Consider the following 14442-nt stretch of genomic DNA (forward strand, 5'->3'; position numbering starts at 1 on the left):
GGAGCATATGAGTATGTGCAGGTGGGGTCATAGTTACCTATTGCCCAGAAGGATTACCAAGTACATTATTAGGATTAGCACAAATAAAATTTTCTCAAGTCTTGGATAAGTTTGGGTTCCAGGAAAACAAATTTTTTGATGTAGATGGTCTGATTCATTCCTTACATTTACTTCCTTCTATTTATTTCTTGTTTTCCACCTATAAGAATCCAGAGTAATAAACCATTCTTTTATTATCATAGGACTTTCATTTTGTACCATTAAATGCATTTGCCATATTTAAGTATATTTATTATGCAAAGATCAGTTTCTACTTTTGAACATAAAGACAACAGATAATTAAAGAAATGATTTTGTAGAATATCTGATTGAAATCAAGATATGGAACTTTTTTTTGGTTAAAAAATTGGGTTTAAAAATTTGGTTAAAAAATTGGGAAAGTAGTGGGTTCTGTCTCACTGCAGATTTTCAAGCATAGGTTAGTATGATGTGATGAAATGATGTGTGAAAAGAGGATGGCAAAATAATGCAGTTAGAAATCATAACTATGATTTCCATTCATCCTCTTTTCTTCTATACTTATTCTTCTCTTTATGTTTTGACCCTGACCTTTCTCTAAAGTTTGCTTTGATCACGACCACTGCCTTCCTTAATTTGCCTTCCCTTTTATCATGCTCCCCACCTCCTTCTTTTATCCCCCTTTCCCCCTACTTCTCTATTAGGTGAAAGGGATTTGTATATCTAGCTGATTATGTGTAGTTGTGTTCTCCTCTTTGAACCTATTTATATGAGAGGGAAGTGTAAGATATTTTTACTTCCATTGTAAAAGCTCTTCCTTTTGTATACCTTTTTATGCAAGATCATTTCCCTCATTCTCCCTTCTCCCAGGGTGCCTTTATTTCTTGCCCATACATTTCCTGATATGGGCATCCCAACATAATCAACTTACTCACATGCCCTCTATTTTTTAGAATCTTTCTAATTGCCCTAATTTTGATAAAGTTCTTAGAAATTACTTATATGACCATCCTGTATAGCAATGTAAGTGCTTTAACCTTACTGAATCCCATATGGTTTTCTTTTATGTTAACATTTTAATATTTTTCTTGAGTATTTTATTTTGTCCTAAATACTGATTGATTGAATGAATAGAATACTGGCATTAGATTTATGACTATTCTTGTTAAAAAATAAAAATTTCTTTTATGTAAATCTCTTATATAGGCCCATGTATAGCAAAACTATTGCCTATATTATGATGGGCTGACTACTGGGGATAGAAATATGTAAAAAAAATCCTTTCTCAGAAGTTTATTGTTTAGTTGAAGAGACAAAAAATAAATACTCCTGGAAAAAACAACTAATTCTGATAGTAGTGTGGATAACAATAATAGTCATAATAACATATTTATATAGTACACTGCCATTCTTTTCTACAATCCTAAAAATTATAGTTTTACAAATGGAACAATTGAGGCTCAGAGACTTGAAATGAAGGTGGTATAGTATGAGGGGGTAGATGAATGATGTAGAAATTCATGAAAAGATAGGTCACTGAGGATTATTTCAATAAATAACAATAGCTTATGTGTATATAGCATAAATGGCATAGCTATAAAGTGATTTCACATTCATTTTCTCATTTGATCACCTCAGCAGCCCCACAATAGTTACTGACAGCATTATTTCCATCATATGGATGAGGATAGTCAATAATTTGGCTTATGGTCACATAACTAAAGAGTTACAGAGCCTCAACTTAAGCCTAGATTTATTGAATTCATTCTGTAGTTTTCCTATTACATAACACTGTCTTATTATTTACCTTTATGTGTGTCATCCTTATTTATAGATATATGAGGGTAAAAAATCAGTGACCTTCCATGAATTAAGCGGTTTGGTTGATGAGCAGTCTTACTCAAAAACAAAATAGTAAGTGAGACGAATTCAGCTGGATGTAGTTGAGGTGGAGTGGTCTTCGATGTGAAAATCCCTGACATAGTTGAAATAGACTAGAGACAGTTTGAAAGTTGGAAAGACATGACTGGGGCTATAAAAGGTATGGTGAACTACACATTATATACTTATTGAGGAAGATGGAGAGTATCATGAATTTGAACAGGTGATAACAAAAAGAATCTGGACAAAATGGGCAGAAACTTAGAGGGTTGTGGATGACTGAGTGATGGTGACATATGAAGGATCTGCGAGTGGCACTAAAGAACAATGGGATTGTAGGACGAATGTTCCAAATCCTCCTCTTTTATCTATGTGTCAGGGAATGTGAGCTAGGATTGGAGAGGGTACTGTGAGATATATTTTCTTTGGAGAAATCTAGGTTTCAGTGAGCATCAGAAGATGAAGAGAAAAAAAAAGCTAACTAGAAGCAGGTAGATTGATTTTAGGATCCGAGGGTCCTAGAATTAGAGCTTGAACAAATGTTGGAGATTATTTAGTATTATTCCTACTTCTTACATATGAGGAAATTGAGACCTAGAGATTAAGCAACTTGCCCATGATTATACAGTAGTTCCAAAAGGATGGAATCCATGCTCAAATAATTCTTCTGATTCCAAATTTACTCATTTTTTCTGACTATTCTATATTATTATTAGCCTAAGTGAAAGCATCCTTAAAGTCAATATCATCCTACTTCTGTTTCTGGATCTTTTGTCAGTGTCCAGAACTTCTACTTTCTAACCACAACAAATGATTATTTTCTTCTTGGGTGAGTTCCATTTCAATTAGACTCGAGTAGAAAGATTTTATACGAATTGGGTCTGTGGGATATTGTCCCTGAAGCATCAGAAAGTATCAAAAACCTCATACTGCATTTCATTTTTCAAAAACTTTAAATTACTTCTGGGATTAAAACCTCTCCTTAAATCAACAAGGGATTTTAAAGGGATTTGACTTGTGAGCACTACAAATGATGCATTGGAGAATGAATCTAGAATCTGGAATATAGTGAAATACTGAAGAGAACAGGACTTTAGACTTAATTTTTTTCCTGTAGATTATTTGTGTTAAGAATGAGAGATAAGTATTGCTGAAAACTATGGTAGAGATATTTCTGATACTCAGATTTTATCTTGTTGATATTTCTTTATTTCAATGACTTACAGTGAATGAAGAGAGAAAATCAAATCCTACAAGAATGTAAAAATTTTAGATATCTTCTGCCATCCCATTTTAAACTTTCTATGTAATCACTCTATTTTTTAGTGTAACAATTAAAATAACTATCAAATTTCACCTGCATTGTCCTGATCACCATCTTGTATGCTGTGGGAAGCAATTGCTGATTCAGAATATTACATCAGCTGGAAGTTAAATCATATTTTGCTCCTGAATTAAGAAGGATCCTATATCCCTGACTTAGAGGTAAAAGGTATCATGTAGAACCTGCTTTCTTTGGAATAGAATTTTCTGAACTTAGATGCACAGGTACAGATCATTTGAAGTTAGTTGTTTGAGTCAGATCATTGCTAGTGTCAGGTCTATTAAATCTTTAATCTCTATTAAATATTCAAAGATATATATTAAATTTTTTGATCACTATTGTTACTTGTTTATATTGATCAAGTGTATGAAAGAAGGGAGATGACTACAATTCTTAAAGATTTTTAGAAAAATGTTAGTGTTGTCTTATGTTAATATTAAAAAAAGATTAATACTATCAGAGGGTCTCTCTTTTGAACAGAATATGGCACAGTAACTAGTAGAATTGGGAGGCAAGAAGACCTAAGCTTAAATCCTGCCTCAGACATCACTTGTATGATTCAGGGCAAATCACACTTCCTTGTGCCTCGGTTTTCTAATTTGTAGACTAGGATAATAATAGTATATATCTTAGGTGGTTGTTGAGAAGACCAAATGAGTTAACATATGCAAAGCTCTTTATAAATTCTAGTTTTCATTATCATTATTATTAATGAAAAATATTACTTGCAAGAACTCTTGTCCAATTAGTCCTTTAGCCCGGTCATAAACTAGAGGCAGTGATTATCATTTTTACTTATATAGCACTTTATGGTATATAAAATGTATGTACAATTATTAATTCATTGGAGTTTCACCAGAACTCTTAAAAGATTCATTTTAAAAATGTTACTTAAAAAAATCCTTTTTGCTTAATCTAAAACACACAGACAATAGATGGCATATGTTCTCTAACTTATATCAGTCCAGCAAACTACTCAATACATTATCAAGGCCAACAGAGTGTGGTGCATTCTATATCTATACCCTCCAATTCTACAAAGGAAGGACTGAAGTACTTGCTTTACTGACCAGATTTCTATAATTTCAATGTTTTTCAGTTCAGTTTTTAAAAATGAGATAGATTTTCCTTTTTTTTTTTTTTTTTTTTTTTTAGTCTTTTGGTTTTGTTTTAATAAATCTTGTTGCTTCACAGGGTCATTAGCTCCTATTTGATTCAGTTTAGTTTCCAAGGAATTTGTTGCTTGGGAAAAGTTGTGTATTTCTTTTGGCAAGTTTTGAAATATTTTTTCAATTTTTTCTTCCATGACTCTCATTTTTTCCTATTTTTTCCATTCTAGTACTCTCATTACATTAAAAAAATACCTCATTTTAAATTCTTTAAAACTTTTTTATTTCTTTCAGGAATTCTAGTTGAGTTGTCCTCAAGTGGTGTTTTTCTCTGTGATGTTGATTATAGATATTTTTGAATCATTCTCTTCTTGTATGTGTAATTTAGAGAGGTCCACGTGTGGTAAAAGCTATTGTTTGTGGTTTGAAGGTGAGGCAGCATAGCCTCTTCTCCCATTCCCATTTCATCAAAAAGACTTTTAATCCTGTCAGGAGGCTTTAATTTTCTTATGGGGAGGGGATATTGGGCTAAAATTCTCTCTGTTCCCTTAAATATTTTTAATCTATTGGATGTAATTAAGTTCAACCCACTTTTGATCACTCTGTCATTATTATAATTGGAGAAAAGAGGGACTCCAAGCTCTATACCCAAGATTTAATTTCTTTCCCACCAAATGCCAGTTCTAAAACGAGCATTTAGCAATGAGCAAAGAAAATCCAATTATCCAAATTGGTAACAAAATAGGAATCAGAGAATGTATATATAGGAGAACACATGCATATACATAGACACACACACACACACACACACACACACACAGAGAGAGAGAGAGAGAGAGAGAGAGAGAGAGAGAGAGAGAGAGAGAGAGAATACAGAATGCCGAAGCACTCCTATTGGGAATGAGATAACATTTCAATCAAGACAGAGAATCCTGGATTTTACTTAAGGGTAAACTTCCCACTGAAGTCTCTAGGGTAGGTAAAAATTTAAGGATAGGACATAATAGAGATCCTCATGATTTCCTAGAGTATTTTCTCTCAGTAACCTAAAGTGGGGCTGACCTCTTGAATATTAATTCTCAAAGCCAGAAGTACTCAGAGTGACAGAAACCTCAAAGAAAACTTGGAACTCAAATAATCCTAGAGAAGGTTTGGAACTTGAGAAGTCCCAAAGAAGACTGAAGAAGGCTGGAATTCTCCCACTCTCTTGCCAACTCTGTTGATTCTCAAGCAGTGCAGGGAATTCATCTCCACCAATAAGGAGAGGGAGGAAAACCAATGGGCTTTCAGACAGAGGTTATGTTATTTGTGTCTTTGATATCCCCACCACCACAGTAACATATTATGATAAAATTCTCTATGTTGTTAACAGTTTGTACACATTCTCTTAATGTCCATTCATGTCTTTAGATAATCTACTGTGGAATGACTCTTGCCATTATTATTATATATTGCAATAAATTTTCATATTTACTCACACATAGGACATCGCTTAATATATATTGAGAGAAACATTCCTACTGACACCTATGGAATAAAAATATCTATTCTCTCTTTGCCTCAGAATCCTGGAGACTGAAAGAGAACTTCAAAAATGAATGAGACCAATCAAACCACTGTGAAAGAATTCATCCTCCTTGGGCTTTCTGGCCACCCAAAGCTGGAGACTATTTTATTTGTCTTGATCCTGTGGATGTACCTGGTAATATTGCTTGGAAATGGAGTCCTCATCATAGCAACTATTTATGATTCCCACCTACATACACCCATGTACTTTTTTCTTGGCAATCTCTCTTTCCTGGATATTTGTTACACAACTTCCTCTGTACCTCTAATTCTAGACAGTTTTCTCACTCCAAGAAAAAGTATTTCTTTTTCGAGTTGTGCAATGCAGATGTCTCTGTCTTTTGGAACGGGAGCAACTGAGTGTATACTTCTTAGCATGATGGCATTTGACCGCTATGTGGCCATCTGCAACCCCTTGAGGTATCCTGTCATCATGAGTAAGACCGCATATGTGTCAATGGCAGTTTGTTCTTGGACATCAGGGGCTGTTGATTCTATAATACAAACATCCCTTGCTGTCCAGTTACCATTCTGTGGTGCTAATATCATTGACCATTTTGTTTGTGAAATTCTAGCTGTTCTGAAATTGGCCTGTGGAGATATTACTATTAATGTGCTTACTATGATGGGATCAAACCTCATTTTTTTAGTTTTTCCTCTGATATCAATTTCCATCTCTTATGTTTTCATCCTTGCCACCATTCTGAGGATCCCTTCAGCAGAGGGGAAACGTAAAGCCTTTTCTACCTGCTCAGCCCACCTGACTGTGGTGATTGTATTCTATGGAACAATCTTTTTCATGTATGCGAAACCCAAATCTAAGGACTCTTTTGGAGTAAGCAGAGAAGACATAACAGACAAGTTCATCTCCCTGTTCTATGGTGTTGTGACTCCCATGCTCAATCCCCTGATCTACAGCCTGAGGAACAAAGATGTGAAGACAGCAGTAAAGAATTTGCTGGGTCAAAAGTACTTCACTGGGTAAATTCAGACAACCTGTATCTGATCCTTGAGAAGGAAAGAACATTCATGCAAAAATGAACTTGAGGAATATGTATAATGGATAAAATCCTTTTAAACAGAAAGATTCTGTGTAACAAAACTAAGAACCTATTTTGTGTAGCACTCATTACAATTGCTATTTCAGGCAACAAACTCAATTTTTAAAGCTAGCGCATGTAAGAATCACTCTCTCATGAAGGTATATGTCTGATATACAAAGTATGGAAGGAGCTTTATTCTTCTATTATTTGATTTTAAGGAAATTTTAATTCATGTCCAACTATCTTCTTTTCTTCTCATTATTTTTTCAGTTATATTCATGCTGTCCATTTCAATTATTCAAACCTTACATATAAAAAGCGTAGCTAATATTTCAAATCATCCACTTAACCTAAATAACAGTAAGGCAATAGGTCTGAGAGCTCTGAGCAAGAAAACTTGGAATTAAAAGAGAACCAATCAAGTTGAACTCTGAAAGAGAAAGAATTTTAGTTTATACTTAGTATATAGTAGGTTCTTAATGTTTTAATTATAACTTAATTCTACAAAAATCTTTTTTTCTATTACTTAATTCACCAAAGAGAAATTTCTGAAAACTCTTTGACCCATGTAGATGCATGTGCCTTAAAATAAAATCCCAGTAAACATTTTATCTTATGTAATTTATTTCAATGGCATTGTACTATGATGATAGAAGTATATGATACTTTTATAATTAAAGACTGAAATTAAAATGGATGATAAAACCATGAAAATTACTTATGTTTTTATTAGATATTTATTAATGTTATTTGAATAGAGATTTCAAATCTATGGTACTTAAAGAAACAATTTGTTGAAAGGTAATTTTTTATGTAATTTAAATGTGAAAGATTACATAATTAAAAATAAATTAGAGAAGAATGGGATTAACTGTCCAGTCTTTGAGGAATAACTAAACAAATGTGATATCTGAATATAATGGAATATTTTTATGCTGTTAGAAACTATAAATGTGACAAATTCAGAGAGGAAGGAGCAGACATATAAACTGATACAGAGTGAAGGGCCATTAAAAGCTCATAAATAATGATTAAAACAATGTCAATGGAAAAGAAATAAAAATAGAATTGTAATTATAATGACCAAGCTTGAGCAGATGAAGAATTGAAAAAATTCATTGTGTTCTCTTTGAAGATATTTTGATAATGAAGTACATTATATAATGTCAAATACAGTTGATGAAGTTGGGCCCAACTTGCCAATCAATTAATCTAATTGATTGCACATATGCAATATTTTTTTATTCCTGTCCTTTTATCTCTACAAAGAAAAGAGTGATGTTCATTTTCTTATTTATTTCCTACAGTCTGTACATGTCGCTTAATTGCAAAACATAGTTTCATTTATTTTTATTGTTGTTCTTTCCATTTATATTGGTGTAGTTCTATATAAATTTTTCCAGTTTGCTTACTTTACTTTGCACCAGTTCATATAAATGTTTTATGCTTTTCTAAATTCTTTGTATTCATGGTTTTAATTGTGTATTAACATTCTATTTTATTTACATACCAAAATTTGTTTTCCTGCCACCAATCAATGAATATCTATTTTGTTTTGATTCTGTTACCAAAAATATATATATAGTTAAAAATATGTTGGTATAAATGAGACCTTTCTGTTTTTGAACTCTATGGGGTAAGGCCTCTGAGTCAAAGACATGGAAGTTTAAGTCACCTTAGCATCATTCAAAATGACTTTCTAGGATATTTGTGCTGTGAACAATCAGCTCTGAATTCTTCTTCTTTTTCCCTGTGGAGGGGAAACAAATTATCTGAGGTTTAAAGGTACTCATGGAAGAAACCTGCTTTTTCCTCTCTTACTTAAAATTGATCTTTAAAAGGGTTTTCCTCCTCTATATCAGCATATAAACTTTATTTTTCCTTACCTTACTTCATTGACTAAGGCCTTCATGGGAAGCCTCTGTTGATTATTCCAGCCTACAAAGCAGCTAAATTACACTGTGAAGTGTTAAACTACCTGGGTAAATCTGGGCAAATCACCTCTTTTTCTCATCTTTCATTTTCTCATAAAATAGGGATAATAATAATACTTATCTACCAGAACTGTGAGGATAAAATTTGATGTTGGTAAAGCACTTGGCAAACTTTAAAGTGCTATATAAATGCCAGTAATTATTACTATTAATTATAGTGTAAGTTTTAATTTTCTTTTGATGGTGAGGGTCAGTATGAAAGCAAGATCAATGGGGCACAAGACTACAGATGTACATATGTAATCCTAGGCAGGGCATTAATGATGAAATGAATGGACTAAGCCTGTTGACACTAATCTTGACAATAATTCCTATAATTCATGTGTTGTGAAAAATGCAGGCCAAAATTGCTGATGAAATGAGGAAATAGAAAAATGGGATGCTGCTGCAGGATTGTGTTTTCAAATCACTTCTGAGGTTAATGAAGCAATCTCATGTTAATATTAGCTTAGACTGACTCAATAAGATTCTGAGTCTCTCTTCTCCAAATATCAGGAAGTTGAACTCCAGGCCTCAGAAATGTAAGACAGCACATAAACACAAATGAATGAAAACACTCAGATATGGACACAGATACAAACTCATGGACAACCACACAAAGGTTCTCTGATTGATTTTGTAAAGGCTAGCATTCTGGGAGAAATACAGCATCAAGTCTATATTAGAAAGACTTCTGGTAATCTTGTTAATGAAACCATTCTTTGTGAACTCTGGAGTCTTCTCTGTAACCAGAGAACCTTTGATTCTACAAAGGGAAATAAACCATTACAATGCTACATTTACAGTGATATTTCTTGTCTAGAAATCAGTATAATAAGCCATACCATTAAGAAAAGGGACAAGCATGTGATATGAGAAAACTAGAATACCTCTAAAAAAAAGTCTGCTGAGAGTACATATCTTGTCATTTAATCCCCAGTTCTCTTCAATGCAGTGTCACATTATGGAAGCATTGGAGACACATGGGGTGAACCCAAAATTTCTGAGTTCAAAAGTCATCCCTGATGCTATTGGGAATGGTTCCAGTTCCCCCTTACATATAATGTTTGCTGATGATTTTAGGTAATATGCTTATAAGTCCACAAAGCTTTCCTTTCAGTAGCATCATGGTTTTCCAACAGACAAACCTTTAGAGCAGATGCTATATAAAAGCTTAGGATAAATAAAGGCTTATTTGAGGCTTTTCTTTTTCAAGTTTCAAATTTTGTGTTGGTACTGAGGATGTTCCTCATGCCAGGCACATGAGTTACATAGAAGGAGAAAACTAAAAACAAATAATGCCTTCTACCTTTTTTTCTGACAAGATCCAAGATTCTTTCGAATCAATCATATTTCTGTAGTCTTCAAAAGTCATGATTAGGTACATATTCTTCCATATGACTCATTGATTCTGTAAAAAAAAATATTTTATATATAGGAAGCAACTCCAGGTCAGTGGAGGCAAATTTTTTCTTTATTGAAGCAAACTGGAAAGAACAATGTTCAACTGGCTTGTGTATATAGTCTTTGGCACTAATCCATTCTATCTTTTCCATCGTTTTTAAGTCAGGGGGTCACAGTGATCCCCTGAAACATCTGTCTATGTATAAGGTATAGACAATTTGGGTTCAGATGTTATAGCAAAGATGGTACTATGAACATTTTCTTCAAAGCTAACTTTCTCTGGCTTGACATCTTATATGTATGACTTCTTTCTACCTAATTTGCATGTGAAACATATTCTATTAGCCTTAATTACCCCATGTTGAACTATTGGTCAGTCTGCCATATCTAAGAAACATTTCAGAACTTTAACTATGGTGTCTAGTCCTATTAGGGATAGTTTTGTTACACACAGAGCGTCTTCATTTGCAAATTTTCTGGACTCAGCACAAATTCTGGTAAGGTCCTTTGGCTTTTGTGGAAGATAACTCTTCATGAGAAATGCTGCCACATGATGAGATAAGTACTTCTTAAACCTTTTTGTACACAAAGAAAATGTTGAAGAAATGGGATATGCCTGCTGATCAGGAGATACATGAAATCCTCATTACTGGAATATTGGAAATCCTGGAGAAAACACAAAAGCCACAATCAAATGTGCATCATGTTCAAACTTGTTCCACAGACTTTATTCACCAATCTCTTAGGTTAAATTTAAGAGTATTTTACTATGGGTTCTTTACTAATCTAACTGGATGTAGCTTCACACTCCATAGACTTGAGCCACCAAACTCAAATATTGGAAGGAAATAATAGTGGTGGATGGTGATTTCATTCAGTTCTAAGTTAGTCAAGTCCTGGATTTGCACAGATTGTTTTACATGAGATGCCACAGAAGCCTCCATTCTATCTTGGAATTATATTGTCTGAACTAACGAAGCCAATATATGACAGCCCTAGTTATGTCTACTCTCAGCAGGTCTAACTATCTTTTATAATCTTCTTCTTGTCTGCCATGGATGGGAGATAAGGATATACTTTACTACCTCTTTACTTAATTCCTAGAGGTTGGTCTTTCTCCAAAATCACTTTCTTGGGTATGGCCTTATGTTGATGGAACTCCCTATATTCTGACTTATTTTTATGAAATGTGATTACTCTCAGTTCCTTAGTCAATAAGCAATTTGATTTTCCCCCTTTCCTCTATGGAGAGGACATAAATCATCTTTTCACTAAGGATAAATATGACAGGGAATTGTTTCTTCCTTTTTTAATCTACTTTTAATAAGGGCTCTGTTGCTGGAATATAATTTTACATCTCATCATCTCATTTCTTTCTACTCTCATATCTCTTCATTTCTTAGGATTTAGTGACTTTACTGTTTGGAAGTTTCAAGACTCTAGTGATTGAATAAATTCCATAATGGAGACCATTTCTTATGTCAATTAAATTGATTTAGAACTCTCTTATGCTATGACTACTTCTTCCCTATTTTCCCTAAAACATGTCTATATCCTATATTTTTATTTTCACGTTATACTTAGAAACAAATGAAAATGATTACTTTGACCATCTGCAAAACAAATATTTTGGAGGTCATCTAGCATTACAGGTGAGAAGGCTAATACCCTAAAAGACTGAATGACTTTCCCAACTTCATAAAGATAGTAAATAGCAGAACCCATATTTGACCTTAAGTCGTCTAATTCCAAATTCAAAAATCTTTCCTTTCATGAATATTCTACCAAAAATGCTTTTTTTTCCAAACTTAGATTGCTTCTCTCCTAATTAAAAGAATTTATTGATATACATACATACATACATATATATGTATATATATATATATATATATATATATATATATAAAACATGCAAGACTTTCTGTTGTTGTAATCTGAATTGTGTAGCAATTGTATTATTTCTATGATCGTAATATCAGACATCACTTTGAATTTGCCCTTAATGCATCTGGGGTAGTGGAGTGAAAAGAGTGTTGGATATAGTCAGAGGACTTGAGTCTGATTCTTGACCCCTACATAAATTTAGATAATCAATTACCTTTCTGGGTCTCAGTTTTATCATTTGTAAAATGAGGAAGTGGGAGTTAATGACTTTCATGATTGCTTCTGACTCTTAATCTATGATCCTATAATTTTTCAACAGGTAGCCATTTTCTTTCATCAGAATAACTGTTCAATTAAGCATAGCTCTGTTCCATTTTCTTAATCAAGAATTTCCATGCCTGATTTGTCATTTTGTTAGTTTACTCTGATCAATAAAGTTCTATCTTGTTTCTTGTTGTCCTTTGAAGGTAGATGTCAATATGAAGGTAGACTCAAGTGGCATTAGGGCTGAGGCCACTTAGAGATCTAGTGGGATGATCACAGTGAAATGAATATGCTGAGTCTACCTTTGACAATAACTTTCGAAACTTATTTTTGTCAGCTATCTAATGAGAAGGGAGAAGGTGAAATAGAAAAAACATTCATAATGTCAAAAATGTTACATATGATGCTCTCCAACTACTCTTGAGGATGGTGGGACAGACTCTCAGGAAATGTCATAGCAGAGGTATGGCCTGAGTTGTGTCAGTAAAGCCTTATGATAAAAATTCACCTACTGAAGGTTGATCCTCAGGCAACAGAGAAGGACCAAGCATAACAACATATTGAATGCCTAGAGAAAAGGGAATGTGATATGCATGTTATTTCTCTCATTGCCATTTCAAAAGAGTCATCCTGGCTGAGATAAATAAGATGCCATCAATGTTTGAAATAGTTCCTGTGAATGTTAACACTGCAATTAGATCCACCTTGAATTTTAGAGCCTCATCTGGGTTTTAAATCTTTCCCAAGTGTAACAGAAATCACCATGACTCTCTATGCTAGTGGCTAGCTTATTCTCTATCCATAGTAATACATTAGCAATAATAAATGTGTGTGTGTGTGTGTGTATTACTCCTAGTTCAGTTGGTCATAGAGAATAAGGGACAAATAACAGAGGGATGAGTTGTCAGAGTGATAAAGTTAAAGAAGTGTTTATACCTAGTTATCCCTTTATGCAGATTAAAGATATTTCCTTGAAGAATTGTAGAAACAGCTTGCCATTGGTTGGGAAAGATTGGACAAGTCTTTGGTAAGTCTTCAGAACAAAACTTTCCAGTCCATAAATGTTAGAGACAGGAAGGAACTTTGTGGAATGTGACTCCTGTGCATGTAGCAGGGAACTGTAGGGTTGAGGAGGAAAAAAGATTCCTCCCCCCACTCTCATAAATCATATCAAAATAAGCAAAAGTGTTAATCATGATTATATCACAATATATTAATTTTTTTGGATAAAATACATCTCTTTATGTTAAAAATACTAAAAAACATAGTAACAAAATAATTTTCCTTTTAACATGAAAATATACTTTGATATTAGGTTGGACTTTTGCAAATAATGAATCCTGAGGAGTGGTTACATTATTTGAACTTACACTGTTTCAATTGAGTGAGATCAAATTTCTATATTAAATCTAATGATAATTCTGAATTCTATGATTTTGAACATGTGACTACTTTATGGGATTTATTATACCTATTAATGGGGACCAACTTGAATATATGGTAGAAAAACATTAGAAGAAAATTCTGGCTGTTCACACACAGAATTACTACTTGCCATAATTTTATCAATGTTTTTTTTAGGGTAGATGGTGGAATCTTTATCCTTAAAGATAGTAGGTAATAGATTTAGAGATTAAGAGACCTCAGAGGCTATCTAATCCAAAGAATTTATCAGTCTGAGGAAGTCTGTGGACCCTTCTCAGAATAATGTTTTTAAATGCATAAAATAAAATTTATAAGATTACAAAGAAATTTAATTATATTGAAATACATCTATTTTTTTTTTTACTCACATAAGTTGATGTTCCCTCCTTCCCATGAAATCTATCCATGGCTTCTTTGGACTTCCATGGGCTAAAGATTAAGAGCCTCTGCTCTAAGGCCCTGATACTTGCCATTCATTTACTGGCACCCAGTTCTATGTTGGCTTTTATTGGCATCTGTCCATATTTTTACTAGGCAGGCTGGCACTAGGT

The 14442-nt window shown here is 33.4% G+C and overlaps 1 protein-coding gene across 1 annotated transcript; it reads left to right on the top strand.

Moving 5' to 3' along the window:
• The first annotated feature begins 5852 nt into the window (after positions 1 to 5852).
• On the top strand, positions 5853 to 13451 carry LOC100925421 (olfactory receptor 13C7-like). The gene is made up of 2 exons (XM_003763279.3): positions 5853 to 6867; positions 13430 to 13451. The coding sequence occupies exons 1-2, from the start codon at positions 5927 to 5929 to the stop codon at positions 13449 to 13451; spliced, it is 963 nt and encodes a 320-aa protein (XP_003763327.3). The 5' UTR covers positions 5853 to 5926.
• Positions 13452 to 14442: the final 991 nt, after the last annotated feature.

This window comes from Sarcophilus harrisii, chromosome 1 (genome assembly GCF_902635505.1).
Source record: "Sarcophilus harrisii chromosome 1, mSarHar1.11, whole genome shotgun sequence".
NCBI classification, from domain to species: domain Eukaryota; kingdom Metazoa; phylum Chordata; class Mammalia; order Dasyuromorphia; family Dasyuridae; genus Sarcophilus; species Sarcophilus harrisii.